This window comes from Oryctolagus cuniculus, chromosome 2, assembly GCF_964237555.1.
Source record: "Oryctolagus cuniculus chromosome 2, mOryCun1.1, whole genome shotgun sequence".
Classification (NCBI taxonomy): Eukaryota; Metazoa; Chordata; class Mammalia; order Lagomorpha; family Leporidae; genus Oryctolagus; species Oryctolagus cuniculus.
The window spans coordinates 176,380,181-176,408,054 of NC_091433.1; the positions used below are offsets into that span (position 1 = coordinate 176,380,181).

At 58.1% G+C, this 27,874-nt stretch overlaps 2 protein-coding genes across 3 annotated transcripts in view; one reads left to right on the plus strand and one right to left on the minus strand.

Moving 5' to 3' along the window:
* OTOF (otoferlin) overlaps nt 1–2,587 on the plus strand; it is an 85,801-nt gene extending 83,214 nt beyond the window's left edge. The window contains exon 49 of the mRNA XM_070069338.1: nt 1,871–2,587. Within this exon, the coding sequence (XP_069925439.1) occupies nt 1,871–2,051 (181 nt within the window). The 3' untranslated portion in view covers nt 2,052–2,587. The remainder of the gene's footprint in view (nt 1–1,870) is intronic.
* A 466-nt stretch (nt 2,588–3,053) lies between these two features.
* DRC1 (dynein regulatory complex subunit 1) overlaps nt 3,054–27,874 on the minus strand; it is a 43,916-nt gene continuing 19,095 nt past the window's right edge. For both annotated transcript variants that reach the window (XM_051843124.2, XM_051843123.2), the window contains 14 exons: nt 27,677–27,860; nt 24,680–24,817; nt 24,190–24,276; nt 23,386–23,508; nt 18,656–18,795; nt 13,956–14,090; nt 13,399–13,634; nt 10,178–10,290; nt 9,189–9,278; nt 8,681–8,767; nt 5,665–5,933; nt 4,587–4,730; nt 4,231–4,333; nt 3,054–3,266 (listed from right to left, as the gene is read on the minus strand). In XM_051843124.2, the coding sequence (XP_051699084.2) occupies nt 3,210–3,266; nt 4,231–4,333; nt 4,587–4,730; nt 5,665–5,933; nt 8,681–8,767; nt 9,189–9,278; nt 10,178–10,290; nt 13,399–13,634; nt 13,956–14,090; nt 18,656–18,795; nt 23,386–23,508; nt 24,190–24,276; nt 24,680–24,817; nt 27,677–27,860 (1,906 nt within the window). In that variant the 3' untranslated portion in view covers nt 3,054–3,209. The remainder of the gene's footprint in view (nt 3,267–4,230; nt 4,334–4,586; nt 4,731–5,664; nt 5,934–8,680; nt 8,768–9,188; nt 9,279–10,177; nt 10,291–13,398; nt 13,635–13,955; nt 14,091–18,655; nt 18,796–23,385; nt 23,509–24,189; nt 24,277–24,679; nt 24,818–27,676; nt 27,861–27,874) is intronic.

The window sequence follows — 27,874 nt, forward strand, 5'->3', positions numbered from 1 at the left end:
CACCCCGCCACCCTGGCTCCTGGGGACTCTGGGACAGGAAGGGGCAGCCAGAACCTTCCCACCGTCCTCCCCTCACACCCAGGCCCCGGCCTCCTCCCTCCCCTCTCCTCCCGCTCTGAACCAGAGGAGGGGCTCTGGGCGCAGGGAGCACCGCCCCTCCCAGGGACGCCCTCATCCAGCAGAGGCAAAGGCTGCCCCTGGTTTTTGCCAAAGGCAGGCAGCTCCGATGGTGGCATGGGTGGCATGCAGGGCCCCAGCCGGCGCAGGCTGCCGGGGAAGTGCTTGGAACTGCACCGCGTGGCCCGGACGGGCTTCCCCAGGCGCAGCCAGCCCAGCCCCAACCTCACCTGGTTCTCGAACCCTCCGGGCTGCCGCTGTTCCGCGGCACACGAGCCACTGGCTCTGCCTGACGCTGCTGCCCTGCCGCTCGCTCTGTCCCGCTGCTCTGTGCCTGGCTCCCTGGGCAAGACATGAGGTCTGCGTGTCTCCCTGCTGCCTGTGGCACACACACACACACAAGTACATACATAAGCACACATGTGCATACAAGCACACATACACAGCAACTTTCACGTTTTTATTTTTGTTTAAATAATTTATTTGAAAGGCAAGGGTAGAGTTAGAGGAGAGAGAGACACACACACACCTTCCATCGCCTGGTTTACTCCCCAAATGGCTGCAACGGCAGGGCTGTGTTAGGCTGCACCCAGGAACTTCTTCCAGGTCTCCCTCGTGGGTGCAGGGGCCCAGGCACTTGACCGTCTTCCGCTGCCCTCGCAGTGCACTAGCAGAGAGCTGGATTGGCAGTGGAGCAGTCAGGACTGGAAGCGGCGCCCAGATGGGATGCTGGCATCGTAGGCCGAGGCTGAACCCACTGTGCCACAGCGCCAGCCCCAGCCCCAACTTTCATGTTTTTAAAGCTGACTCATCAATTCCCAGAACTGGAAGTGACTATTTTACATTTTTACTTACTCGTCAGAGAGGGGAGGCAGCTCAGCAGAGTCCCAGAGAAACAGGCGGAGCCTGTCAGTCCAGCGCGCTCTGCACCCCAGCCCTGGCTCACACTGCCCTCCGCCAGCTCCACAGGCGGGCGGCAGGAAGCTGAGATACGGACAGCGAAGGGGTTTGGCTGGGACCTGCCAGCGAGTCGTGCCAAGGCTGCTCCCAGCGCGGGGCCTCCCAGTAGCTCCATTGGATTCTTACTCTCTCAGCCACCATGCCTGTGTCAGTGCCCCACGCACCAGCTCTCCAAGCGAGGCTCTACCGTGAGCCCCATTTTATAGAGAAGTCAGGGCTCAAAGAGCCACAGCTGCAACTTGAAGCCAGGTGTCCTCTGCCCAGCGCCTGCCCCATGGCTCCCCTTGCACGGAGCCCAGCTTGGGGAGCAGCCCAGGCCCTCCAGGAGGGCAGGGCACTCGTTCGAAAAGCCCCACCAGCGCGCTGAGCCCCTTGGCAGGGCCTGCCGGGGTCGGAGGTTCTTGTTCATCAGGAAGAGGTTGAGCAACACCGTGTTGGGGTGCGGGTGGGGGAGGAAGGGCGGGCACTCGGATCACACACCGTGAGCTGCCGTGGCCACCTGCTTTCGAACAACTACAAGGGCCTGCAGCGGCCAGCCCCATCGCTGCCCGTGCTCGCATAGAGCCGTCCAGGCCCCGGGGGGGGGGGGGAGTGCAGGAGTTCCTGCAGAGGGCACAGGGCTTTGAGAGCGGCAAGTCAGCTGCTTAGAAATGGACTTGAACCTGGGCTCCAGAACCCCAGCTTTGGAGGCTGGGGCCGTGACAGGGCCTCGTGGGGTCTGGGAGGACACTGGGGTGAGGACTCCCAGGGGCGGCTGTGCCCTCCCTGACGGAACCCTCCCGCCACGCTGCAGCCGGCCGGACACGGCGTTCGTCTGGTTCCTGAACCCACTCAAGTCCATCAAGTACCTCATCTGCACCCGCTACAAGTGGCTCATCATCAAGATCGTGCTGGCGCTGCTGGCGCTGCTCATGCTGGCGCTCTTCCTCTACAGCATGCCCGGCTACATGGTCAAGAAGCTGCTGGGGGCGTGAAGGCCGGCGCCTGCTGCCTTTGCCCTGGGGAGCCCCAACCAGCCCCTCGTCCTCACCTGCAGGCTGGGGGGCGTGGAAAGGGATGGGGCCGCAGAGCAGCCACCTCCTGCCCCATCTTGCCAGGGAACCACCTCCTCCAGGCCCTGGCTCTCCAGGAAGTCTCCCCAAACCCGCCCTGGGCTGAGTCTGGGACCCTGGGCCAGGGCCAAGGGCTTCCAAGAGTAAGGAGCAAAAGGTGCCCCCACCCATCCCCTAGACAGACTGAGGAGGGCTGAGGCCACCAGTCCCCACCCCCAAGCCCTGTGGAGGCTGCTCCGCCCACTGCCCGTGGCTCCTCCTTCCCAGGCAGCCCCTATCCTGTTGCAGGTTCCTGTCACTCCCCACAGCTCCCCAGCCCAGAAAGGAGCCGTGCCCTGCCCTGCGGCTGCAGCCAGAGCTCCCTCTCCAAGTGCTGCCCTCGGCCTGCACCTGGGTTTCCGCCGCCTTTCTTCGTTTCTTGAGTGTGACTTTTCTCTTAATAAAAAGAATCCAAATCCTGGCAAGGCTGCCTTGGTCTGGGGGGTGGGGTACAGGGTCGGTGAGTCTGGCTCCGTAAACTGGGCACCAGCTGGGTGCCTACAGCTTTGCCCTGCAAGCGGCCTCTCCTGGCCCAGGGTTCCGAGCAGGTCCAGGCTGTCCATGGGAGGAGCCTCAGCCCACAGCCCAGAGGGTACGCCAGGTGGACCCAGGGGCCCTTCCAGGGCACCCAAAGTGTTCTTCAGGCCTAGAGACCATTGGAAGGTGGAAGACCCCACAGAGACCCCAAAGCGCCAGCTTCCACCCATAGAAACCAGCTGCTTGCAAGGCAAGAAGGGGCCCCATGGCCCTGGCCATGGCCTCTGTTCACCCCATGGGTGACTGCAGCCTGGGGACTAAGTCCACAATGACACAGGCAGGGCGGCGGCCCCCGTGTCACCAGACCTGGCCTCTTCAGAGAGATTCAGCCACAACTTTTTTTTAAAAAAAGACTTTAATCACAACTGCAGGAGACAGGCAGTGCAGGCCTCTCGTTGCCCTGTTCTGATGGGCTCATGAAGACGGCTCTGGGAGACCCAGGGGGTGGGCCCGAGCACAGGCAGAAGGGGCCAGCCCTGACACTCAGCCCTTTGAGGTCTGCTGCTATTTTGTGGGGACCCGGAACACCTGAGTCGGAGGAACCTGCAGTTCTGAGTTTATCTGGAAGAGAGAGAGTGAAGGTCATCGTCCTCCCCTGGGCCCTCCCGCAGGACCCGCAGTCAGGGGCCCAGGTGGCTCCCCACGGCCGCTCCTCCTGTCCAAGGCCCAAAGACGCCTCTTGGAAAGGCCATGGCTGCCTCCTACCCAAGCCACGGACGGGGCGTCAGCCCCCTGCGCCGGTCTCCGCCTTCCCCTCTGATTCACTCTCTCAAGCCCTGCAGGCTCGCCCCAGACCACAGACCACAGACCCTGGGCTGGCAGGGTGGAGGACCTCGGGACCACCAGCAGGTGAAACGGGGGAGTGAGTCTGCCCCAGGGAAGATCACACAAATGAGGCTCCATAGGCAGTGAAGCTACTCCTGGCTTTGGTGCTACTTAAAAACCAGCAGTCCCAGGCCGGCGCCACAGCTCACTAGGCTAATCCTCTGCCTTGCGGCGCCAGCACACTGGGTTCTAGTCCTGGTTGGGGCACCGGATTCTGTCCCGGTTGCTCCTCTTCCAGGCCAGCTCTCTGCTGTGGCCCGGGAGTGCAGTGGAGGATGGCCCAGGTCTTTGGGCCCTGCACCTGCATGGGAGACCAGGAGAGGCACCTGGCTCCTGGCTTCGAATCAGCGTGATGCGCCGGCCGCAGCATGCTGGCCACGGCAGCCATTGGAGGGTGAACCAACGGCAAAAGGAAGACCTTTCTCTCTGTCTCTCTCTCACTGTCCACTCTGCCTGTCTAAATAAATAAATCTTAAAAAAAACAAAAACAAACCAGCAGCGGTTCCAGCAGGGCGATGGTGCCCAAAACCACAGTGCCCAAGGGACCTGGTCACAGCCCGGCTGCCCTGGAGCAGACTTCGGGCGTCGTCCACTCCGGTTACTGCCACCACTTGAGGTGCGGCTGCAGACTCCTCGCCCCGCACCCCCAGCTCCTGCCCTGCCGACAGCGTGGGGTCTCGGGGCCCCTCCCTAGCCGCACCTGGGCGTTGAGATACTGTCGCAGCAGCTGCTGCAGCTCCGTGTTCTGCTTTTCCAGGGACTCGTTCTCCAGCAGCAGCTTGGCCCTCTGGGTAAGCACGAGGCTGTGGGCAGCAAAGCAGGGTGGAGGCCCACAGAGTCCCCGATCCTTGGCCAAGGATGGAAGACCCCAGACACCTCGCCTTTCCCCAGGCCCCTCACTGAGCCAGGCCCGCAGAAAAGAACAGGCAGGGCAGGGCCTGAGGGCTGTCACCCCCAACACGAGCTGCCAAGGGCGGCTTCTGTCTCCCAGGCTTTGCGGGAGCAGGGCGGCGCCCCGTCCCGGCCTCCCGCTCCAGAGCCCTGACGCATGCTCACTGGTACTTCTCCAGGGCTGTGTAGAGCGCATCCCAGAGGTTCTGCTTGGAGGAAGGGATGACCGTGGTCAGCGCCCTCCAGTACTTGGAGTCTTCAGAGTCATCGCGCTCCTCCTTCCGCATCTTCCGCGGTGCCCGGGCATCCCTGAAGGTCAAGAGCAACGGAGCCGTCATTGCCCCACCCCTGTCCCTAGCAGTGCCGTCACCTGCTGAAGCCAGGCCCACACTGCTCTTCCACCCTTCCTTCCCGCTCGGCTCTCCGGGCCTGACGCTCGGCTCTCCGGGCCTGACGATCGGCAGGACACGGTTCCGGGCCCTGGGTACCACCAGACATCCTGAAAGCATCACCACCCCCACCCCAGTTTACGCCCCGCCCCCAGTGACTGCATGTCCACACCCACTTCTTTCACAAAGGCATCTGAAACGGCTCTCACTTGGTCACCCCCTCTGATGGCCTCAACCCAGGACACTGCCACCTCCTGAGTGCTCTCCCTGTATTCTCTCTCTCTCTCTCTCTCTCTCACACACACACACACACACAGCTGCCAATAGGATCTTTCTAAAATGCAGCCCTGACCTGGGCTCCCCCGCGGCTCCCAGCTCTTTCCTGGCCCCAGGCCCACAGGCGCAGTGAGAGCTGGCCGGCTCCTCGCCACCAGCCCCAGCCTCACAGCCCATGGCACTGTGGTCATCCCTCCCTGTCCTGAGTCCCAGGCGCACCAGGCCTTCCCTTGGGCCCTTGCGTCCTGAAAAGCCCTGTCCCCACCTGATGCACCTGGGAGCACCCAGCTCCTGTGCCAGCTCCTCCCAGAACCCTCTCTGATAGGCCACTTCCTCATGAACCACACAGTGCACCTGCTACCGTGCTCCGGCATTGTTCTCTCCATGGCGCCCTCACCTGGCAGGCCTAGCAACTGCTTGCCAAATGAATGCATGATGAGTGAATAAAGTGCCCAGCACTGCCATACCCCTTTCCTTCTCAGCCCAGCGACCCCTCCGGCCCTCCTCTGGAGGCCCACTTCCTGCCCCCGCGGCCCTCACTGCCCTCTGCCAGGCTCCGTGCCCGAGCCGCGGTTCACCTGGGCTTCCGCAGGCCCATGACAAAGGCCTCCAGCACCTTGAGGACGTCGTTGGGGTGAATGAGCTTGGGGGAAAGCGGGCTCTCCCTCTCTGCCTGCTCCCCTTCCACCGGGCTCTCCGCCTCTCCCTCGGGCGCCGTCTGCTCGGCCAGCTCCTCCTCGGAGGCTGACGTCAAGCTCAAGTGCTCGGGCACAGATACCACGCTCGTCTGCTCCATGAACGACACCGTGCTCAGCCGCTCTGCGTTCACTTGGTCCGAGGGGGCGATCTGGGGAAAGGTGCAAGGGGACCACAGTCAGGGACGCCCACGCCCCACTGCAGGAAGGGCAAGCATGGCGTGAGACGTCCAGAAACCTGGCCGGGGTGGAACAGAGGCCAACATGGGCGGGGGGGGGGGGGTGCTGGGAGAGGCACACGAGGGCTTCCAGACAGCACCGGGGTTCTTCCACATCTGGTCACACAGGGGTGCATCTCACTGATACTCTTTTTTTAGGATTTATTTACTTGAAAGGAAGAGCTACAGAGAGGCAGAGAGAGAGAGAGGTCTTTCATCCACTGGTTCACTCCCCAAATGGCCACAATGGCCAGAGCCGGGCCAGGCTGAGGCCAGGAGCCAGGAGCTTTTTCTGGGTCTCCCACATGGGTGCAGGGGATCAAGGACTTGGGCCAGTTCTTCTGCATTCCCAGGCCATTAGCAGAGAACTGGGTTGGAAGGGGGCAGCCAGGACTCACACCGGTGCCCATACGGGATGCCAGCATTGCAGGTGGCGGCTTTACCCGCTACGCCACAGCGCTGGCCCCTCAATGATATTCTTAAAGCTTACACATTATACATATCCTTTTGAATCATAATACAAAATAAATGTCTTCAATTTTAAATTTAGTCTCCTTCCTATTTCTGTCCCGAAATCTACTCAGTTTACCTCCTGGGGTTAAGCAGATCCAAGAGACCGAGTTTCTCCCGACCCCTCCCAAAGAAAGCAACGGCCCCCAGCCCTGGCTCCCCTTCCATGCCACCGCTCGTCCCCGACTGTGTGCACAAAGAACTTCCTCCAGCCCCACAGCGCGGTGTGAACCTCACCCTCTGCCATTTCAGACGATGCCTGAAGAGCGAGCAGCTCATCTGCACCTCGGCCCCACTGCGCCGGGAGCCAGCGTGAACCCGGAGCCCAGAGAGGAGCAGCCGACGTGGCCAAGGGCTGCGCCCTGGAGGGCACAAGTGACACTCGGACTCTGCCATCACCATGATCTGGGGAACGAGGCGGGCAGCTGGACAGGGCGCTGGAGTTTGTGCTAACCCTGCACTGCGACTTTATCCCTCTCACCCATCAGCTTCGACACGCCCACCTTCCCTGTCACACCCACCTGCACCTGTCTCAGCTGGGACCGGGCAGGAGAGGACGCCATGACGACCACGTGGAAGTCAAATCCCAGACAGCACCACACTCCTGCCTCATAAAGGAGACTGGCGGTGGGGCAGGGGCTCCACTGCCCTGACCGGGCTTCCTCGCTGAGGCACCGCTCCGTGTTGGGGGGCCACACTCACACCTGAACTGATGTCCACTCTGCCTTTAGCATGTCCACTCTCACTTCTGCACTGCGTGAGGCCTCCACTTTGCTAGCAGGAAGCTAGAAATGCACCCACAGGTGAGAGGGGCAGGGAGCCAGCAACTGCAGACGTCCCCTTCGGAAGCAGCCCCGTGTTTACACTGCACTGCCCTGCCCAGACCCTGGGAACTTTCCAAGTGGTCTCAGCCCTTCCCTGAAGGGAAGCTCCCAGGAGGGTGCCCCCCTGCTCGACGGGGCACCTGGCCTGGTGACCTCTACAGCCTTCCTCCAAGACGGGCACCCTGGGGGAGGAACCCGTCCCAATTCACACTCAGCAAACCCTTTCCCCTGGAGGAGGAGGAGGAGCGGGAGGAGGAACGGCGGGGGGAACTCGGCCCCTTTCCCCTATAAGGCCCCGCCTGAAGACGGACTGCGCCCAGCACTCGGCTCCCTCTGGCCTGCCAGGGGCATTCGCTCTATTCAACCACGTCACCTTGCCTTCCCCAGTCTGAGCGACTGGCCACCTCTCGGATTCTGTACCACCCGGTTCTGATGGATGCCCTACCCCGTAAGCCTTGCCTACCACAGCTGTCTATGCCTGAAATCTTTCTCACGGGAAGACAAGACCCCACCCCCAACTCTGAAGTCTCCTCTCTGTGGGCAGCAAGAACCTGGAGCCAGATTAAGATCCACGGATCCACAGCCCGTATCAGCCATGTGTTAGTGAACTTCCATGGTGGTGACAGCCCAGCAGGTGGAAAGTGGAATCTGGGAAGCTTTGGCGCACGCTGCTTTTACTACAGGGAAATCCGACGGCTTTGTAGGAGTTTAAAGGTCGTCTCTACCGCCTCCTGGGGCATTCATTCTTATCTATCATCCGCTCTACTGAATTCCTGGTCATTTTCATACTGGTTTCTGGGAGCTCTTTATATACCAAGGAAACTGGCCCTCCCTGTAATATGAGTTGCAAATACTATTCACCAGGCCATCATTGTCCTCCTAAGGTTGCACACAGTGACTGCTGCCCTGCAGAACACCTATGAAAACTGTCAGTGCATCGTCTTCTCTTCTCCTTCACGCTTCTCGGCTTTGTCCACCGGTCAGCTCTTCCTGAGACACATCAGGATACTCACCGCGTGGCTAGCCAGGCTGAAACATTGTGCAAATTCAATGTTTTTATTTCACACCACACTTCTGTAGCTTACACTGTCAGTATGACGACTTCTCCGGATGGGCTGACCTGGTTACGGCGGAGGTGTGGGCGGCCGTGGGCTGACCTCGCAGTGCCTTCCCCCGCCTTGAGGCCGGGCCCAGGGAAGGAGCAGCCGCCTCTCAGCCCCAGCAAACAGGAAATGAGAACAAGGGAGGCTGGGGGTGGCCCCCCGCACAAACCCCCAAACTCCCCACCATCTCTGCAGAAGGGCCGCTCCCTGGGGCCGCTCTCCCCTCGGCCCAAGGTCTCCTCACCTGGCTGGAGGACAGATGGTGAGCCCGGTATTTCAGGAAGAAGTGCACCAGCTTGTACAGGTCCTCCTCGCTTTCGATCCCCAGGGCCTGCAGAGGAAACAGCACGGCTGCCCCAGCGCCCGCGACAGCGGCCTTGGGCCCAGGGTGCTCCGCCCAGTGTCCTGGAGGCTGCCCTGGCCCACGGCACGGGGCATTCACGGGGCGTGGGGCACCTCCAGGAAACGGGCGCCTTTGTGCTGACAGCAGCGCTGCTGGCTGATGTGGGGGGGTGGGGGTGGGAGAAGTTGATGACAGGCGGCTGCACACACAACTGCGAAGCCAGGGCGCACCAGAGACGCGGGCAGGGTGCAGCCCGGGGACAAGCCGATGGCTGATGGCTGCGTGCAGGGGCAGGGCAGGGCAGCCCGGAGCCCAGTGGCACTCTGGGAGACCCTGCCTACTCCCAGGGTGGAGACGAGTTCCAGGTCGGGCAGACGGGGCTGTCCCCGGCCCGGCCCGCGGCACTCACCGAGAAGATGGCGTCCAACCGCAGCAGGTAGCACTCGCTCGTCTCCAGGGGCAGGAGGAGGCTCATCAGCTTGCTCTCTATGAGGAAACCCTGAGGAGGCGCAAGAAGGTGGCTCCAGTCAGAGGGGGGCTTCAGCCTGCGGCTGCGCACAGGAGCAAAACCCAGGAGGCGAGCAAGGCCTTGTGCGCATGCCCGAGCCTCTGCAGGGGCACGGCCAGGGCCTGCCCTGCCTCAGACATGAGTGCCCTGCACCCATTCCCCTCAGCCACCAGCCACTGGGCGCACACCCAGGCCCCCCCCACAGCGGTCCAGACCCGACCCGGTCACAGCACTGACCCCCCAAGTGCTGCAGAATGCCGAGCTGGGCGAGGGGCAGGCATGGAGCGAGGCGGGCATGGGGGCCCTGAGCGCCTGGGGCGGGCTCCCCGCAGCCTGCAGAGAGGGGAGGCCCTGCCAGCTGACTCCCTCAGCCCCGGTGCCACAGAAAACTACCCCAGCTGTCCCCAGGGGACAGAGGCCGCCCATCCTTGCTCCCCCACTTCCCTGCACCTCAGAACCACACACTCTAAGTAAGCACTCAGCGCGGCTGAACCAGCCCTAAGTGTCGTCGCTGACACCCGGTGCAGATGCCCAAGCCTAACAGACGTCCAGCAGCCTGAAGCTGCGCCCCCAAAGAAGGGCCACAAGGCAGGGGGCCTCACCACTTGGCGGGGGATGGGGCTTGCCGGCCGGCACCCCCTCTATCTCACAATGAGCAGTTGGCAGCAGGCACGGGGGCGTGGGCACGGGGGCGTGGGCACGCCCAGCCTCCCTTGCCGGCTGGCCTGGCCCACAACCTGAGGAGCCCCAGGGGCAGCACCACCTGATAGCTGGGCCAGCTGGGCGCGGGGTGCAAGCTCTAGGCCTGGTGCCCGGCCATGGCCGGGGTGGGGCGCCTACTCCCGACTCCGGGCCCCGCCCAGCCCCGACGCCGCCCAGCCCGGCCTCACCGACTCGTCACACAGGAGCATCAGGATCTTCCTGGTGGTTTTTGCTGAAATCTGCTTGGGCAGGTCCAGGTAGGACTCGGCCTCCGAGACGGCCTCTTCTGCCCCTTCCTCTTCTGCAGAGGCCACAGAGAGGGGACAGAGAAGAGGTCATCTCTCGGCCTGTGGACTTGCAGAAACAGGGCTTTTCTTGAGCCAAGTTCCCTCCTGAAAGGCCTCGTGGAGACCCCATCAGTGGCTGCCCACTGCAGGAAGAGCCGCAAGTTCAGGAAGTAGGAGAAAGCCCACCGCGTGAGGGAGGGGGCCTGGGCTCAGAACTGGGGCTGTCTAACACCTCACTCCTCCACCTGCACCTGCCGGGCGCCCCATCCCCACAGGCCAGCCATGGAGTCCAGCAGGCATGCAGCCTCACTGCGCAGACGCCGGCAAACGCGAGCGTGCCCACACCACGGTGCCTGGGTTCCATTCCTGGCTCTCACTTCTCGCTGCAACCTCCTGCTAATGTGCACCCTGGGAGACAGCACCAGGCCACGGCCCAAGAGGCCGAGTTCCTGCCAGCCAGGAGGGAGCACGCGGGACATCCGATGGAGGTCCTGGCTCTGGCTTTGGCCCAGCACAGCCCTGGCTTTTGCAGGCATTTCACAGTGAACCAGAGGATGATCTCTCTCTCTCTCCCTCTTTCCCTCTCTCTCTTTCTCTCTCTCTCTCCCTCTCTCCTTCTCTCTATCTTTCCTTCTCCTTCTCCCAATACCTTGCAAATAATAATAGAAAAATTCTATCCATGAACCAGGAGGTGCAGGGGGAGGGATGGTGAGCCTGGTAGGTGTGCTGTATTATTTCTTTCTTTTCTTTTAAGATTTACTTATTTACTTGAAAGGCAGAGTTACAGAGAGAGAGCGTGAGGTCTTCCATCCATTGGTTCACTCCCCAAATGGCCACAACGGCTGGAGCTGCACTGATCTGAAGCCAGGAGCCCGGAGCTTCTTCCAGGCCTCCCACATGGGTGCAGGGACTTGGGCCATCCTCCACTGCCTTCTAAACCTGCAGCAGCTTAAAATCAGCCAGCTGAGAGAGGCAAAGGGGCTTCCTCTGAGGAACGTTACTGACATGAAGCGAGGGCCAACAGCAAGAGCCACCACGCAGAAAGGAGAGTGGGCACAGGGACCACTTAAAAAACCTGCTGCTTTGTGCACACGCGCGGGTACATGGGTGTGCGCATGTGCATGTGTGTGTGCATGTGCGTGTGTGTGCGTGTGTGAGAGTGTGTGTGTGTAGTTTTTAAACAAGCACTGGAAGCAGAAGCCCTGGGTTGTAACAGCCGTTGTTAGAGAGGGATGGAATAGGGTGCAGAGAGTAAATCGTGATCTCTTTGTTCATTTGACTTTGGAAGCATGTAAATATTTTACTTAACTGCAAAACAAATTAAACTATAAAGAGCAATCCTAATAATCAAAAGTAAAATTTGGGACTGGTGCTGTGGCATAACAGGTAAAGCTGCCATCTGCAGTGCCAGCATCCCATATGGACACCCGGTTGCTCCACTTCCAATCCAGCTCTCTGCTAAGGCCTGGGAAAGCAGTGGAAGATGGCCCAAGTGCTTGGGCCCCTGCACCCACGTGGGAGACCTGGAAGAAGCTCCTGGCTCCTGGCTTCGGATCGGCACAGCTTCGGCAGTTGCAGCCAATTGGAGAATGAACCAGCAGATTAAAGACATCTTTCTCCCTCTCTCTCTCTCTCTCTCTGCCTCTCCTCTCTCTCTGTGTAACTCTGACTTTCAAATAAATAAATAAATCTTAAAAAATAAATAAAAATAAAAGTAAAATGGAACAGCAGCAACAACAACAATAACAGAAGAACCGCTGCGCATCCAGCTGCTGACGTAACCACACAGGCCATTCCAGGTGGCTGCGGGATGCACTGCTCTCAGTACAAGGAGAGTGGGACACGGCTCAAGAACAAAAGGACTACAAAGGATCTCAACTGTTGCTACTTCTCACCTGTTGCTGGTAGGCTTGATATTTTCTTGGGAGAGTAATTATTTTGGAGTCACTGAGCACCAAGAGTTGCAAGTTGCAAGAAAGCAGATACACTTGATAAGGTTAATGACCATCCTGGCACCCTGCTGATGGTTAGGGTGAACTCCGGATTTATTTCATCATCAAAACATGATTCCACACCCTGGGCTCTGTCCCTTGGCCTAGAAACAACAAGGAGCACCAGAATCCACAGTGTGGTTCCAGAATCCTGTTCCCGATTCAAAGGGCCACGTGTCTGTCCCTTTGAAACGCCTGGCTCCAGATTGGAGGCAGGAAAAACGCAATGTGTGCCTGGAACAGCTGGCCGTCAGGGTAAGCCGGGCTGCTCTCGAAGGCCAGTAGGGCTGCTCCCCAGGACCCAGAAGCAGACAGGAAGAGACTCCACTGGCCAGAGACGGCACAGTCAGAGCACCGATGAGGACAGTAACTGCAGGAAACGGAAAGCCATCAGCTCTGTTCATAAGGACTGAAAATGGAACGGGACCGCAGACTAATGCATTATTGTGAAAACTGACAGGCAGAGGGAACGTGGCCACCTATCCCGCCTTTTCTATACAAACTGTAGCTCAGGGCAGCAAACAGCTGAGGAGCACAGTGTCTCCCAGTAGTGTTGTAGTTAATAAATGAATGTATCCTAACAGACCCCCTCTCTCACTTCCCAGAAGTCCCTGTGGGCCAGAGCTGGGAGCTGGGAGCCCAGTCCAGGTCTCTCATGTGGGTGGCAGGAACCCAAGTACCTGAGCCATCACCAGGCCTCCCAGGGTCTGCATCAGCAGGCAGCTGGAGTCCGCAGCCAGAGCCGGGTGCCGAACCCACGCGCTCCACTCGGGGTGTGCGTGTCTTAAAAGGCGTCTTTACCACCAGGCCAAATGCCCTCCCTGAGAATTTCCAATTTCACCATTTTGCAGCGCGAATGTCATCACGGATCTTGGACCATGATTAACAGTGGCTGCCGCCATCACACCAAGAGCAGCCCAACAGAGGTACCCGACAGCGTGCGCAGCAAAAATGAATTGGACCTATACTGGATTAAGTGTCCAGAGCTGCCGGCTTATAATACAGAGGAAACAGAAAAGCCATAAATTAGAGGCGACTTGCAAGTCATACCAACCCCCTCCCAGCTCCCAGCTCTGACACCCCCATGGGCCCAGCGAGCCCATGGGCTTGGAGGCTCCGCGCGCCGCCCACCTGCTCCCAGCAGCACCTCTTCCAGAACCTGCGCGGCAGACTTGCGCTGCCGCTTCTGAGAGAGGGGCCCCACGTTCCTCAGGAGCGAGGTGTCGGGCGCCGTCCAGGGCAGCCCCAGGTGGTGGGTGTGGATGATCTTGTCGACATCAAAGGCTCGGCCTATGAGCGCCTTGGCCTCCTCTTCATTCATCAGCCAAATCTCCTGGAACTTCTCATCGTCGGTGACGGCAAAGTGCCTGGGAGGGAGTCACAGAGCACGGCCCGCTGGCGCCAGGCCCTGGTCAGCCTCCCCTTAACTGGCAGCAGGCAAGGAATATAAGAGTGAGCCGTGGTCATCGCTGGGCCTGGTCCAATCCCCGGGCGGCCAGTCCTACCTAGGATAAACTGGAACGCATCCTGACACAACGCAGGAGCAGCAGGTGGCCCACGAGTGCGGGGACGCTAGCTTCCCTAGAGCCCTGGCCCAGCCCCAGGACAGCTGAGGAACGCGCCGGGACCGCCGACTCCCCCCACCCCCCGGCCACCTCTGCTAGGAGAGGGGCCTTAGGACCCAGTACCTCTTGGCTTTCTGCAGCTCCTTGAACTGCATCACGAGGCGCCTGTAGTCACTCGCCAGAGCCTGGTTCTCCTCCTGAAACTGCTTCACCTGCCTGGCGTACTTGGACCTCAGGTTGTTGAGAATGTCGTGCAGGCTGCGGGGAGGGGGCGGGCGTCGGGCTGCGGCTGAGCGCAAGGTGCGATCTGTGCCTCTCACCCACCTCGCTCAGCCCGGCCACAAACCCTCCCCAGTACTCCCGAAACACAGCTGCCACTGTGGCCAAGGAGAGGCAGGCACCAGGAGGTGAGGGGACTGTGCAGAACCAAATGCGCGTGAACAGCCCCAAAGCCCAGAGCCACAGGAGGCTCCTACTCCGCAGTGTGAGGGAACCTGCCTCAGCACACAGCTGGCCAGCGTGTTCGCATTGGACCAGCCTCACACTGCACTCTGGCTCAACTATTCTGGCCATGGTTTGCATGTTCACTTCAAGTCCGCAACAAGGAGAATCGAAGAGAGAAGATTACAACTGCACAGCCGGGCCCGGCATTGTGGTGCAGCAGGTTAAGCCACCGCCTTCAACCCCAGCAGCCCTCTCCTATGAGCTCTGCTTCAAGTCCTGGCTGCTCCACTTCTGATCCAGCTCCCTGCAAATGTGCCTGGGAAACCAGAGGAGGGTGGAGTTTCTGAAGACCTCTCTCTCTCTCTCTCTCTCTCTCTTTCTCTCTCTCTCTCTCTCTCTCTCTCTTCCCCCCATCACCCCTCTCTCCCTCTCTCTTTGTAACTCTGCCTTTCAAATAAATAAATCTTTAAAAAAAACGTGCAGCACAAGCCTATGATTTATGAATCATCCATCCTCAAAGAGCTGATACTGTTAGCAGGTGTAGTAGCTTATTCATTAATTCGTGTACTCGTTCATGCATCAAACATAAGGCGCCTCTTTCATACCAAGGATATGTCTGAATACACAGATACGCTTGAAAACAAGGCACTCTCAGTCCAGTCACAGACAAGCACTAGTGACAGCGCAGCGTGGCAAGTGCTACTGGAGAATTTCACCCAGGGTTCCAGGGATCCCAGAGCCGGGGTATCTAACTTAAGCTCAGAACAACAGCGGGAGAGAGCTACAGCCTGGCCAGGCACCGTGAGTGCAGGCAACACCCCAGAATCACACAGCTTCAGACCCAGGACCATTCTGCAGACTCCACACTCGTGTCCGAGACCCACTTACACAGGAGTACAGAAGTGGAGGGCCGACACACGGCACAGGAGGTTAGGCCTATGCCTACAGTGCCGGCATCCCACCTGGGCACCAGTTCTAGTCCAGGCTGCTCCTCTTCCAATCCAGCTCTCTGCTATGGCCTGGGAGAGCAGCAGAAGATGGCCCATGTGCTTGGTCCCCTGCACCCACATGGGAGACCCAGAAGAAGCTCCTGGCTCCTGGCTTCGGGTCCGCTCAGCTCCAGCCATTGCGGCCATTCCAACCAGCAGATGGAAGATCGATCGATGGATCTCTCTCTCTCTCTCTGTAACTCTACCTCTTAAATAAATACAATCCTTCAAAAAAAATTCTGAAAAATGAACTTTTCCCTCTCCTGAGCATTATTCTGAAATAATCACGAGGTCCTCACACACAAACACTAATCATTCATATTTTCATCAAGAAAATGAAAATTAAAAAAAGCTGGTCTCTGATAAAAGAAAATACCTACAGGCAGGCATTTGGCCTCGCAGCTATGATGCCATCAGGACGCTAGACTGGAGCACCTGCACTCAGCTCCTGACTCTGGCTCCCGACTCCAGCTCCCTACTAATGCAGACCGCAGGAGGCAGTGAGGATGGCTCAAGTGACCGGGTTCCTGCCACCTGCATGGGAGACCTGGGTTGAGCCTCCCGGCCCCTGGCTTCAGCCTGGCCCAGCCTTGGCCATTGTGGGCATCTGGGGAGTGAACCAATGGATGTGACTTCTGTGTGTATGTGTGTGCCTATGCCTCTCAAATAAATAAATACATAATTTTTGAAAAGGAACTATTTTCTTTTTTTAAAGATTTATTTTATTTATTTGAAAGACAGAGTCACAGGGAGAGAGGGAGAGAGATATCTTCCAAAAAATAAAAAGAGAGAGAGAGAGATCAATCTTCCATCTGCTGGTCTACTCCCCAAATGGCCTGGGCCAGGCCAAAGCCAGAAGCCAAAGCCAGAAGCCAAAGCCAGGAGCCTCATCCTGTTCTCCCACATGGGTGCAGGGGCCCAAGCACCTGGGCCATCCTCCGCTGCTTTCCCAGGTCCATTAGCAGGGAGCTGGATGGGAACTGGAGCAGCCAAGGCTTGGACCAGGTCCCATACGGACTGCCAGCGTCACAGGCGGAAGTTCGACCTATTACACCACAATGCTGGCCCCTAGTCTACTTTCTTAATTACAGATTCCAGGAGGCTTTCCAAGCATGGGTGTAAAAGTTAATGTTCAAGTAGTCGTCCCAAGGCATTTACTTCCACGTTCTGTAATCACAGAGGTCAATGCAACAAAAATTCACTCAAGGAGCAAACTGGAAATCTCGACAAGGCCGCAGGAACGGGAGAGGACAGCAAAGAATGGCCACGAGAGAAGGCTCAGCAGACAGTGGCAAAGGTCGGAGTCGAAGAGGGGTGACGCTGGAGAACCAGAAACCTGGCAGCGTGGGCTAGTCTGGTCTCCAGACCTACAGGGAGATGACAGGGACTCTCCAAGTCGAACGGCGAAGTTCCAAGTCCCAGATAAAGCAGAGTCACAGTCAAGACGAGCAGCTGGCAGTCGACAAAAAGGTGACACCTGATACCATGGGACCGATGCACAGGGCAGGTGGAGTAGCAGCAGGAGACGAGGATGAGGCCAGGCCTGTGCTACGACACCACCCTGCCCACACGGGCCAGGAGAAGCCGGACCACCAAAGGATCCGGTGGTGGGACAAGTTAAGAAAGAAAAGCAACTATTTTAGGGTCAGAAAAACCAAAGGCAAGGAGTTCGGGATTACTGCCCCTGTGTTTGCCTAGGCCCTAGGAGGACACCACTGGTGTCCCGCTGTGGGATGTTCTGGGGTCTGTGGCTTGACCACGTCCCCTTCAAAGCCCAGCAGCAGGCCACGAGGCCTTGGGGAGGTGATGAGGCCACGTGAATGGGATGGAGGCCCATGAGAGAGCCTGCGGGGGCTCCTGGGGAGCTCTCCCACTCCTGCCCCCAGGGACAAAGTTTTCCTCCCCCCCACCTGGACGAGGTGGCCCTCGCCGGACAAGCAAACTTGTGGGCACCTGAGCTTGGGCTGCCCCGCCTGCAGAACGGTGGGAAGAAAACCCCTGATCCTTATAAATGAGCCAGTCCCCTGCATTCTACAACCTCTGAAGTGGAGTGGGACACACCTCCGACCATAAGCGAGCCAGGGGCGGGCCGGGGAATGGGCAACAAGAAGGGAGCTTGCAGTGGACACAGCGAAGCAAGCAAGCTCTTCCGAGAAGCGATCGGGTCAGCTGAAGGGCTCCTCAGGCCCAGGGAAACCTGGGGTCACAGGGGCGCCTCAAGCTCCGCCTCCTGGCCCCACCGTACCCACCTCTCTGCTTCTCCTGTCCGCCAGCTGCAACTCTCCACCTCCCTGCCTTCCCGGCCACTGACCCTGCCTACCTGGAGTCTCCTCCTAACTCCTTGTTGCCAATTCCTGTCCCAACCTCCTTCTCTGCTCCATTTCTTTGGGAAGCTTTCCCTGGTAATGCTCTGTTTTTTAAAATATTTATTTACTATTGACTTGAGAGGCAGAGTTACAGAGGGAGGGAGAGAAAGAGGTCTTCCACCTGCTGGTTCACTCCAGCAACAGCCAGAGCTGGGTGGATCCGAAGTTAGGAGTTTCTTCCGGGTCTCCCACATGGCTGCAGGGGCCTAAGCGCCCAGGCTATCTTCTGCTGCTTTCCCATGCCATTAGCAAGGAGCTGGATTGGAAGCAGAACAGCCGGGTCTCAAACTGGCGCCCATATGGGATGCCGGTGCTGCGGAGAGAGGCTTACCTCCCTCTGCCACAGCACCGGCCCCCAACCCCTTCTCTCCGTACTGTGTCTCTGTGATGTCCCCTAGCTGGCGTGGTACACACAGTGGAATTTGTCCAGAAATCCTCCAACTGTTGTCAGGAACTTAGAAGACAGTTGTCAAAGGCAGAAAGGAGACGAGAAGGAAGGGAGGAGACACAAGAAGGGAGGGAAGGGGCGGGTGAGAAACGGGGAGCAGTGAGCCCCAGGACCTGCACCAAAGTAGTCGGGCACTTTGAAGTGAGCGCTTCTGGTGTCTGGCGCTCACATCCACAAAGGCAGGAGACCTGCAAGGATCCACGCGGCCGTCCGGAGACAGGCACCTCCGCGCAGCGGGGCCACGGAGCAGCTTAAGCAGCAGCGGGAGGGCTCTGTGCGCCAGATCTAGTGCCGGGTGCGGAGAACACCATCTCGTGGGGGAAGAGCAACGGAGGGATGAGCCTGTGGGCTTGCACGGATGCAAAGAAATCCCCAAGGGAACCACTGACGGGCGCCCGGCCAAGCAAGGTTGGGTTGAGAGCACTTTCTTGCTCTACACCCTCAAGGGGAGGGGTGGAACCAGTGAATGAGTTATCTTTTCCAGGAAAGCCTCTGAGTAAGAGCTGGCTGTACTTGTAAAGGTTTCTGCCCCTCCCGTAGTGAGGAGTTCGCTCCGACCCGCGCGCGCCAGCTCACCGGTTGATCTTCCGCTTCTGCTGCGATTTAATCACCGTGTTTTCCTCGTCTCGCTTCTTCAGCACCTGGAAGTTGTACTCCAGCTTCTCGCGGTTCAGCTGATGAATTGCTTTCATCTGCTGAAGCTGTTGCTCAAGAATCTAAATTTAAAGAAAGCAAGCGAAGCACCGGTTGTGCCTGAGGCGCTGGGGTCATTTGTTGGAGCCCTGTCAGAGGAACCTCAGAGACAAGTGCCTCGTCCTGGATTCTCGGGAAGTCGATTGTTAGGGGCAACTTAAAGGCCAACCAGGCTGAATACAAATCAATCCACTTCAAGCCCAAAGATCTCTAAGAAAGATCGTAGAGCTTTCAAGTCCAACGAACCAGGGACCTGGGCCCCAGCTCCCGCAGGGAGGTGAATATCCCCCCACTCAAAACACCGCAAAAATGAATGCTGCCGCAAAGCGTGGTGTTTTCCTGCTCTGGCCGTCCAGAGGGGCAGCGCTCATGGTTAACGTTCGGGGCGGGGGGGGGGGGGGCAGACACAGGCGCTGCTGCTTTTCCATTAGCTGCCTTTATGCTCTCCACAGTCATGGAGCGCCCAATACACGGCAGCCACTTCGCAGGTGCTGCTGGGATGGAGAAAAGCCTCGCCCCGCCCCATCGGGGAGGGGCAGGGTAAGAAGCGACCACAGAAGCATCCCTGAGATGATGGCACTCCCCTGTCTACGTGGGACCTGGAGAATGAGCAGGAGCTGCCTGCACGTGGTGGCAGAGAAGACACAGCACACACACGGCACCGCTGGGCGGCTGACCCGGGGCTCAGTGCCTGGTTCAAGTCCTTGCTCCAATTCCAGCTTCCTGCCAATGCACACCCTGGGGGGCAAGAGGTGGTGGCTCAAGCATCGGGGTCCTTGCCGCCCATGGGGGAGTCCTGGATGGAATCAAGGCTCCCGGCTTTGGCCTGGCCCAGCCCCCGTTGTTGTGGGCATCTGGGGAGTGAACCAGAGGACAGAAAATCTCCACCCCCCCCCCTCTTTCTCTCTCCCTTTCAAAGAAAATGAAAATTATTTGAAAAGAAAGACACAAAGGTGGGGATGTGTGGGACTCCACCGGCACTGCAGGGTTGAGGCTGAGGCCAGGGTAGCAGCCATGAGAAACGGACAGCACTCTCTCCTCAAGTGACCAGCCAGGGAGGCAGCAGAGGGCAACGACCTGCCAAGCACTGCGGCCAGGTCGCCCTGACCACCAGGGAGAAAGACCTGACACAGAGGCGAGGCTGGAGCGGGGCCAGGGCCGCCCAGCTGGCACACGACCATGCTTCCTGTGTGGAAGGTAGCGAGGAGAAAGTCACCGAGGGCAGAGAGGGTCCATCCAGGCACGGGCTGGCCCCCATATGCCCCTCGGGGCTCTCTCCAGGAGGCCAAGGGCTCCTGCAATGGAGTGAGCCGCAGAGGCGACTCCCCGCAGCCATCAGGACCCCACTCCGGGGCATCTCAGGCAGGGTCCTGCTGAGAGGCGAGGCAGCAGCAGGGACAGGCACATCACTCCCATGTTCAGTGAGACAGACAGTGGCTCCCACGCCCCAAATGGGGGAACTAGTCAAGTATAGTCTCCCAACTACTGCAAAGGGTTGGCTTGTTTCTTTGTTTGAGAGGCTGAGAGAGGGAGAGGGAGAGGGAGAGGGAGGGGAGGGGAGGGGGAGGGGGAGGGGGGAGGGAGGGAGGGAGGGAGAGGGAGAGAGGGAGAGAGGGAGGGAGGGAGAGAGGGAGGGAGGGAGAGAGGGAGAGGGAGGGGGAGAGGGAGAGGGAGTTTCTGTATCTTGATTCATTCCCCAAATGCCTGCAACCACCTGGAATGGACCAGGCCAGACAGAAGCCAGGATCCGGGAACTCAACTCGGGTCTCCCATGGGTGGCAGGAGCTCCGTTACTTGAGCCATCACCGCTGCCTCCCAGGGTCTGCATTAGCAGGAAGCTGGAGTCCGGAGCCAGAGCCGGGCAGCAAACCCAGGGACTCCAGTGGGAGACCCGGTGTCTTCAGCACCAGGCTAAACGCCCGCCCCGGTGGCCGGGCCGACTTCATCTCCACTGCGAGACGAGTGCTCGAACATCTCCCAGGGGACAGGGGACAGGGGACAGGGGACGATGGGATCCGCGCTTTAACGGACGGCCGAGGAAAGACCACACCGTTCCCTGAGGACTCCTCGGGGAACCTCGCCATGTCTCCACTCGCTCAGTCAATTCCACATTTCCTTTCCTCCAGTTAGATACCTTCCTTTGCGGAAAAGCCTTCCTGACTGCAAAAGCTGCATTTCCTCACGGCTGGAAATTGGGAAAGTGCAGCAAATGAAAAAGAAAGTGAAGACATGGCAGAAGGGGCGGGCAAGTGACCCCGAGTGCCCCCACCGCAGGCGGCCTCGGTTAGCACACTGGCACCTCCAGTCCCTGGCTCCCTGTGCCCCACGAGCACTGACACCACACAGGGCAGGCCGGGAGTCCTCAGCCAGGGTGGCCCTTGGGTGGGGCACTCTGGGTGTGGCAGGGAACATGTGCTTGTTTCTCCTGGGATCAAAAATTAATGCTGAAATGCCTGACTGGCACAAGATCCTAAACGGCCTATGCAAGCGACCAACAGCACACGTGGGACATCCCTCCCCAGTGTCTCCTGTCTCTAAGCTTCCCCTTGACCTCCACTGGCAGAAAGCACTCGAAAAGCACTCCTGTGTTCTCAGCCCTTACACTTCACCCATCAACCCCAATCTATGCGCAGTAGATCTTCTCCACTTTGGTTTGCGAGAAGTGCAGCTCTGTATTTCAGAACTGAGTGGGTGCTGTGAATTACGTGGGAAGAGCACATTTGAGGTTGAGCTGCGTGCGCCATCTTCCTGACAGAAACTGGCGCCATCTGACGCGAACGCCAAGTGCAAGTACACCTAGGAGGCATTACAAATCCCATGTGTGCCTTACGGCCGTCCCTGCATTGGTGAAGGAGGGCAGCAAGCAGTGTCCTGTCTCCACCTACACAGGAAAGGAAGCGAAGAGCTGCACCCCTTTCCTCACCCCGCACGCCCCATCTGCCTGCCTCCCACATCCCCACACCCCACTCTCAGCCCACCTGGACTGGGCCGGCCAGGAAGGTCCAGGAAGGCCAGGAGTCCCAGTCTCCGCGCCTGAGGGTCCCTCCCCTCAGCTCCTTCCTCTCCACCCACCCTCCTACCACATCTCCCCATGTCCTAGAAATGCTGGCTTCGTTCAAGTACTGGAACATTGGATTAAGAACAGGAGGTAGCATATATCTCCCTGTACTGAAGCCAACAGTATGTCCTTTTCCCTTATAAGTTATCATAGAACCAAGATAAATTCAGAAACCTTAACGAGACATTTTCAGTAAAATCATAACATGCACAGCCCACACAACAACACTGCCCTCTTAGCAACTTGCCCCGTTCTTTGTCAGTGACTCCAATTCCATGGCATTAAGTAGGAGAAGGACCTGGGAACGTTCTCCAGACTGATAAACGTATTTATAGTCTGATGGGGTTTTGAATCCAACATCGTGACAGAAAGCTACAGGGCGAATGGGAACTGAGAGTGTTTGTGCAGACACTGAAATGAGCAGTCTGCAAGGCGACCAAGATGCAACCGTGCAACATCTAAACGTAATCAGAGATGCATTTTCCTAAACTGGTGTTGAAGCAGAATCCTAGCTCGGGAGAAAATTTGGAAGCCAGACGTCTGACCTCCTCCCACTGAGGGAAGTCCCCTCTGGCACGGAGCACACGCAGGCACTCCCACTTGCTGGGATGCCCTTCCCTGCGCTGGCTAGTGCTAACTGCTAGAAGGTTCTTTCTGATGGCAGAAATCGGTCTCACTGCAATTTCTAAACATCAGCCGGGGGCTGCTGAGAATAATGAGAAGAACATATAGGCTTTTGAGGCAGACGGAAATGGGTTTGGAGCCAGGGCTTACCATGCACCAAGGATATGTAGCCCTGTCACAGAGCCCCAGTTTCCTGCTGTATGAAATGCTGTGGGTGATGCCTCTCTCATGTGTAATCACATGAGGAGTGTGTCGCTGGCAGCAGTAGGCCTGGCTTTGGCCCTGGGATACGGCGAACTTGGCCTGGGGACGCGCCTCCGGCCAGGGTAAAATGACTCCTCACGTGCCAGAGCTTCCAGACCCCTGGAGCACCGTGGCAGTCGCTCCACTGTTTTCTTAAAGACAGCTCTTCTCGAGCCGGCGCCGTGGCTCAATAGGCTAATCCTCCACCTTGCGGCGCCGGCACACCGGGTTCTAGTCCCGGTTGGGGCGCCGGATTCTGTCCCGGTTGCCCCTCTTCCAGGCCAGCTCTCTGCTATGGCCAGGGAGTGCAGTGGAGGATGACCCAGGTGCTTGGGCCCTGCACCCCATGGGAGACCAGGAAAAGCACCTGGATCCTGGCTCCTGCCATCGGATCAGCGCGGTGCGCCGGCTGCAGCGGCGGCCATTGGAGGGTGATCCAACGGCAAAGGAAGACCTTTCTCTCTCTGTCTCTCTCTCTCACTGTCCACTCTGCCTGTCAAAAAAAAAAAAAAAAAAAAAAAAAGACAGCTCTTCTCCTTCAACAAGACGCGTTAGAAGCCGGCAGGTAAGAAGCAGCTGTGGCACGGATCATCTCAAGAACCTCCCGGCCAAAGGTAAGGCTGAAACCCCCGCAGGCGGTGCGCACGCGCCTGCCCCTCCGGCCCCCGGGCGAGGCGTGGTGCCGCACCTGCACGTCCTGCTCCAGCTTGACCTTGATCATGTTGTGCTCTTCGCAATCCCAGATGCTCTGCCTGTTCAGCTGCTTCTCGTAGTCCTCCACTTTCTTAAGGCGGTTGATGAGATACTCCAGCTGCGGGCACAGGGAGACCAGGGGAGGTGAGGGACCCCCGGCCCCGGCCCCGGCCCGCTCAGCCCTTCAGGTGCCCAATGAGCACGGCACAAGGGAGGGGTTGGATGTTTCAAGACCCGGGGGCCGCCCTGAAGCACAGGACTGTGCTGCTAAATGGGATCCTCTCTGTAGAAACTACAAGAGGAATGTTCCTTTAAGCAATTAACACAGGGGCTGGTGCCCTTTACTGTGTCTTAAAACCCCTTCTTGGACCATGAATATCCATGGCTGGGGCAGACCCCCGGGAAAAAGCGACAGGACCATGGAAACACCGGCAGGTTGCAAACAAAGGTGTCCCTCATCTCTCAGAGGGGACCCCTTCACCAAGGCCACAGCGATCATCTGTGAAGTGTGGCAATGGGTGTCTGCCGTGGCAATCCTACCCACACACACAAAGGCTGTCAGATGCAGTCATGGTCAAGACCACCCTAGACTCCACGGCTGCCCAGGCCCCCTCAAAGGCCCCGCCTAGCCCCCTGCCCAGGCCCCCTGGCAGGCCCCCGCCCAAGCCCCTGCCCAGACACCCGCCCAGCCCCCTCACAGGCCCCGCCCAGACCCCCACCCAGGCCCCGCCCAGGTCCCCGCCCAGCCCCCTCACAGGCCCCCTCGCAGGCCCCTCGCAGGCCCCGCCCAGGCCCTCACCTCTTTGGCATTGTGCGCCTGCAGTGCCCGCTCCCATTTCTTCTTATTACTGCTCAGCAGTTCCTGTCGCTCCACTTCAAACGCTTTCTACAACCAGCAAGGAAGAAGGCTCACATGCCGGCTTTGTTTAGGCCGTTCCCAGCCGCAGAACGGCACCAGGGCCGTGTCACCAGCCACACACACAAAGACAACTCCATACGTGAACATGCCACATGCCACGTGACCAAATGCTTGTGGACTTCAGGTGTTAGAAAGACTAGACTTCACAGGCATCCAAAGAGGAAATGTGCCCAACAGCCAGGTGTCAGCCAGGATCAGAGGCCCGGGCCCTTGCTGGCAGTCTCAGGCAAACCTGCCATGCCATTCAACCTTGACCGGGGTCACTGTACTGCCACAGCGTGGTTCCCAGGACACAAAGGCAACATGCAGCTCACACCCTCCACCTGGTCCTCCATCCCTCCCTCCCGGGCCTCCCCGCACGGGGCGGCACCTCGATGTGCTGCAGCTCCTGGCGGAAGCTCTTCGTCATGCCCTTCACCTGGTCCTCCATCCGCTCCAGAAGCAGGCAGATGTCATCGGACTGCTTCTTCAAGTCCTTCACGTACTGGTCGTCCTTGATTTTCAGCTCCTTAAAGAGAGCAGGTGGAAGGCGGGTCATCCAGGGGACAGCAGCAGATGTGCCAAGCACGGTCTCCAGGCCCCGCTCATCCAGCTCTGTAGGCACCAGGAACTAAAGTGTGCAGAGAGTGGCTGTGGAGAGCTCAGAGCAGGCCGGAGCAGAAACGGGCGCCTGGGGACGCATGCGCTCAGCTCAGGGCGCAGCTCGGAGCGGGACCCACCTCTCGGACTATCCTTTACTGCCAACCCCACCAGGCTCCCAGAAAGCCGAGCGGGTCCCCGCCGAGGAGTTAACAGCCCACGTTCCAACACAAGCACATATCTACTGCAGGCCAAGTTCCGCTCCCTGAGAACAGTAGACCTGAGACAACTTCTGCTGTTAAAGGACACCTCGTGGGTGACAAACAATGCAAACATCACTACAAAACTGCTTCTCATGGCTAAAAACTCATCACCAGAAAAGTCATCCGAATTGGAACAGGAGAGAGAAGATTCTCACTGTTTCCAGGTGACACGATCTTATACACAGAAAACCTAAATACCCCCACACTGAGAAAAGCTGTTAGAACTGAGGAATTCAGCAAAGCGTAGGACACAGCACCAACACTCAAAAATCAGTTCCATTCCTGCCCACGAATAATGACCAACCAAAGAGAAATTAAGAAAATAACTCCATTATTATCACATCAAAAGTAATGAATACTTAGGCAAAAGACTTGTACACTGAAAACCAGGAACAGAAACAAACATAGAGACATCGCGTGCTGGGGACGGGAAGACTCAGCGCTGTTAAAAGTCCATCCTACCCAAGGTGACCTACAGATCCAGTGCAGTCTATCAAATCCCAATGTCATTTGTGCAGACATAAAAAGGCATCCTGGGGCTGGCGCTGTGGCACAGTAGGTTAATCCTCTGCCTGTGGTGCCAGCATCCCATATGGACATGTGTTCGAGTCCCAGCTGCTCCTCTTCCAATCCAGCTCTCTGCTGTGGCCTGGGAAACCAGCAGAAGATGGCCCAAGTGCTTGGGCCCCTGTACCCACGTGGGAGACCTGGAAGAAGCTCCTGGCTCCTGGCTCCTGGCTTCAGATTGGTGCAGCTCTGGCTATTGCGGCCATTTGGGGAATAAACCAGCAGAAAGAAGACCTTTCTCTCTGTCTCTCTCACTGTCTGTAACTCTACCTATCAAATAAAAAAATAAAATCTTAAAAAAAAAAAAAGACATGCTAACATCATATGGACTCTCAAGGGGCCCTGAAAAGCCAAAATGATCTCGAAAAAGAACAAACGTGGAGGCCTCACCTGCCCTGATTGTAGAACACACAGAGCAGCAGTCGGGAAGAAGGTCTGGTGCTGAGAGACACACAGAGCAATGGAATGGAACAGAGGCCCAGAGACACAGACTACGCATGGGAAAAGAACAGCCTGGCCCACAGGGGCTTGGAGAAAACTGGACATTCACACGCAGGAGAATGCAGTTGGACCCATCCATCATATACAAAAATGAAGTAAAAATGCATTAAAGACCCAAATGTAATAGCTAAAATTGTTAAATTGCTAGAGGAAAGCCTTCAGGACATAGGATTTTTTTTTTTTTTATTTGACAGGTAGAGTCATAGACAGTGAGAGAGAGAGACAGAGAGAAAGGTCTTCCTTCCGTTGGTTCACGCCCCTAATGGCCGCCAGGAGCCGGGTGCTTCCTCCCAGTCTCCCATACAGGTGCAGGGCCCAAGTACTTGGGCCATCCTCCACTGCCTTCCTGGGCCACAGCAGAGAGCAGGCCTGGAAGAGGAGCAACCAGGACTAGTACCCGGTGCCCCAACCGGGACTAGAACCCGGGGTGCCGGCGCCACAGGCGGAGGATTAGCCAAGTGAGCCACGGCGCCAGCCTCAGGACATGGGATGTGACAATGATTTCTTGGCTATGATACCAAAAACACAGGCAACAAAATCAATGGAGAAATGGAACCGCACCAAACTCAGACACTTCTGTGTATCCAGACAGCAAAGATGGTACCAAGGCAACAGAGGGAAAGAGTGAACTCACACCTGGTGGGAGGTTGGTACCCAGAAGATGTAATTCCACAACAGCAAGAAATAACCCACCCAAAAATGGCTGAAGAATTTAAACAGACATTTCTCCAAGGAAGAGATATACATGGCCAGTAAGCACATAAGCTGCAGAACATCTCCACTGATTAGGGAAATGCACATTAGAGGCGCTGTGAGACACCAGCTCACACCCACCAACGTGGCCACCATGAGGACAGCAGCCTACAGCAAGTGCTGGCCAGGACGCCCGCAGTTAGTGCGCTGTGTGCTACCACAGACAGCGCTATGGAGTTTCCCAGACAAATTAACAGTAGAATTAGCAATGATCCAGCAATCCCAAAGGAACCCAGAGCGGGACCTCAACGTGAAACGGGTATTCCCATGTTCAGGGCACCACCACTCACAACAGACAAGGTGAGAGCAACCCAGAATGCCCCTCACAGATGAGCAGATAAAGAAAATGCAGCACACACACAGGATGGAATATTCCACAGCCTAAGCAAGAAGCTGACCCTGCCACGGGCTGCAGCCCAGGGGGACCTCAAAGACATCACGCCACTCCACAAAGGACAAACGCGTCCTGCGAAGCTACGACTGAAGCCCAGCTCACAGAAGCAGGGGGACAGAGGGGACTACGGAGTCCCAGGGCTGCAGGATCACTGCAGTGCACACGGCACACTCGACAAGGAGAAACAACTAAGGACTTGAACTTGAGTTGTGTGCAGTGTTGCTGGTTCCATCGGGGTGGGGGGGGAGCAAGCCGGCGAGACGCCCCAGGCAGACCCCGCTCGGCCAGGACGGGGTGGGGCGCCTCTCGCCTGCTGCAGCTCGCTGATCAGCTTGTTCTTGTCCTCGATCAGCCCGGCACAGTGCAGCTGCTGAGTGTTGAGCACCTCCCACAGGTCCTGGGGAATTCTCTTCTGCTTGCCCTCCTCCCACTTGGACGTGATTTCATCAAATTTGTCCTGGCTGGTCTTCACTTCGTTCTCCAGCTTCTCGATCCTGCAAGACAAACC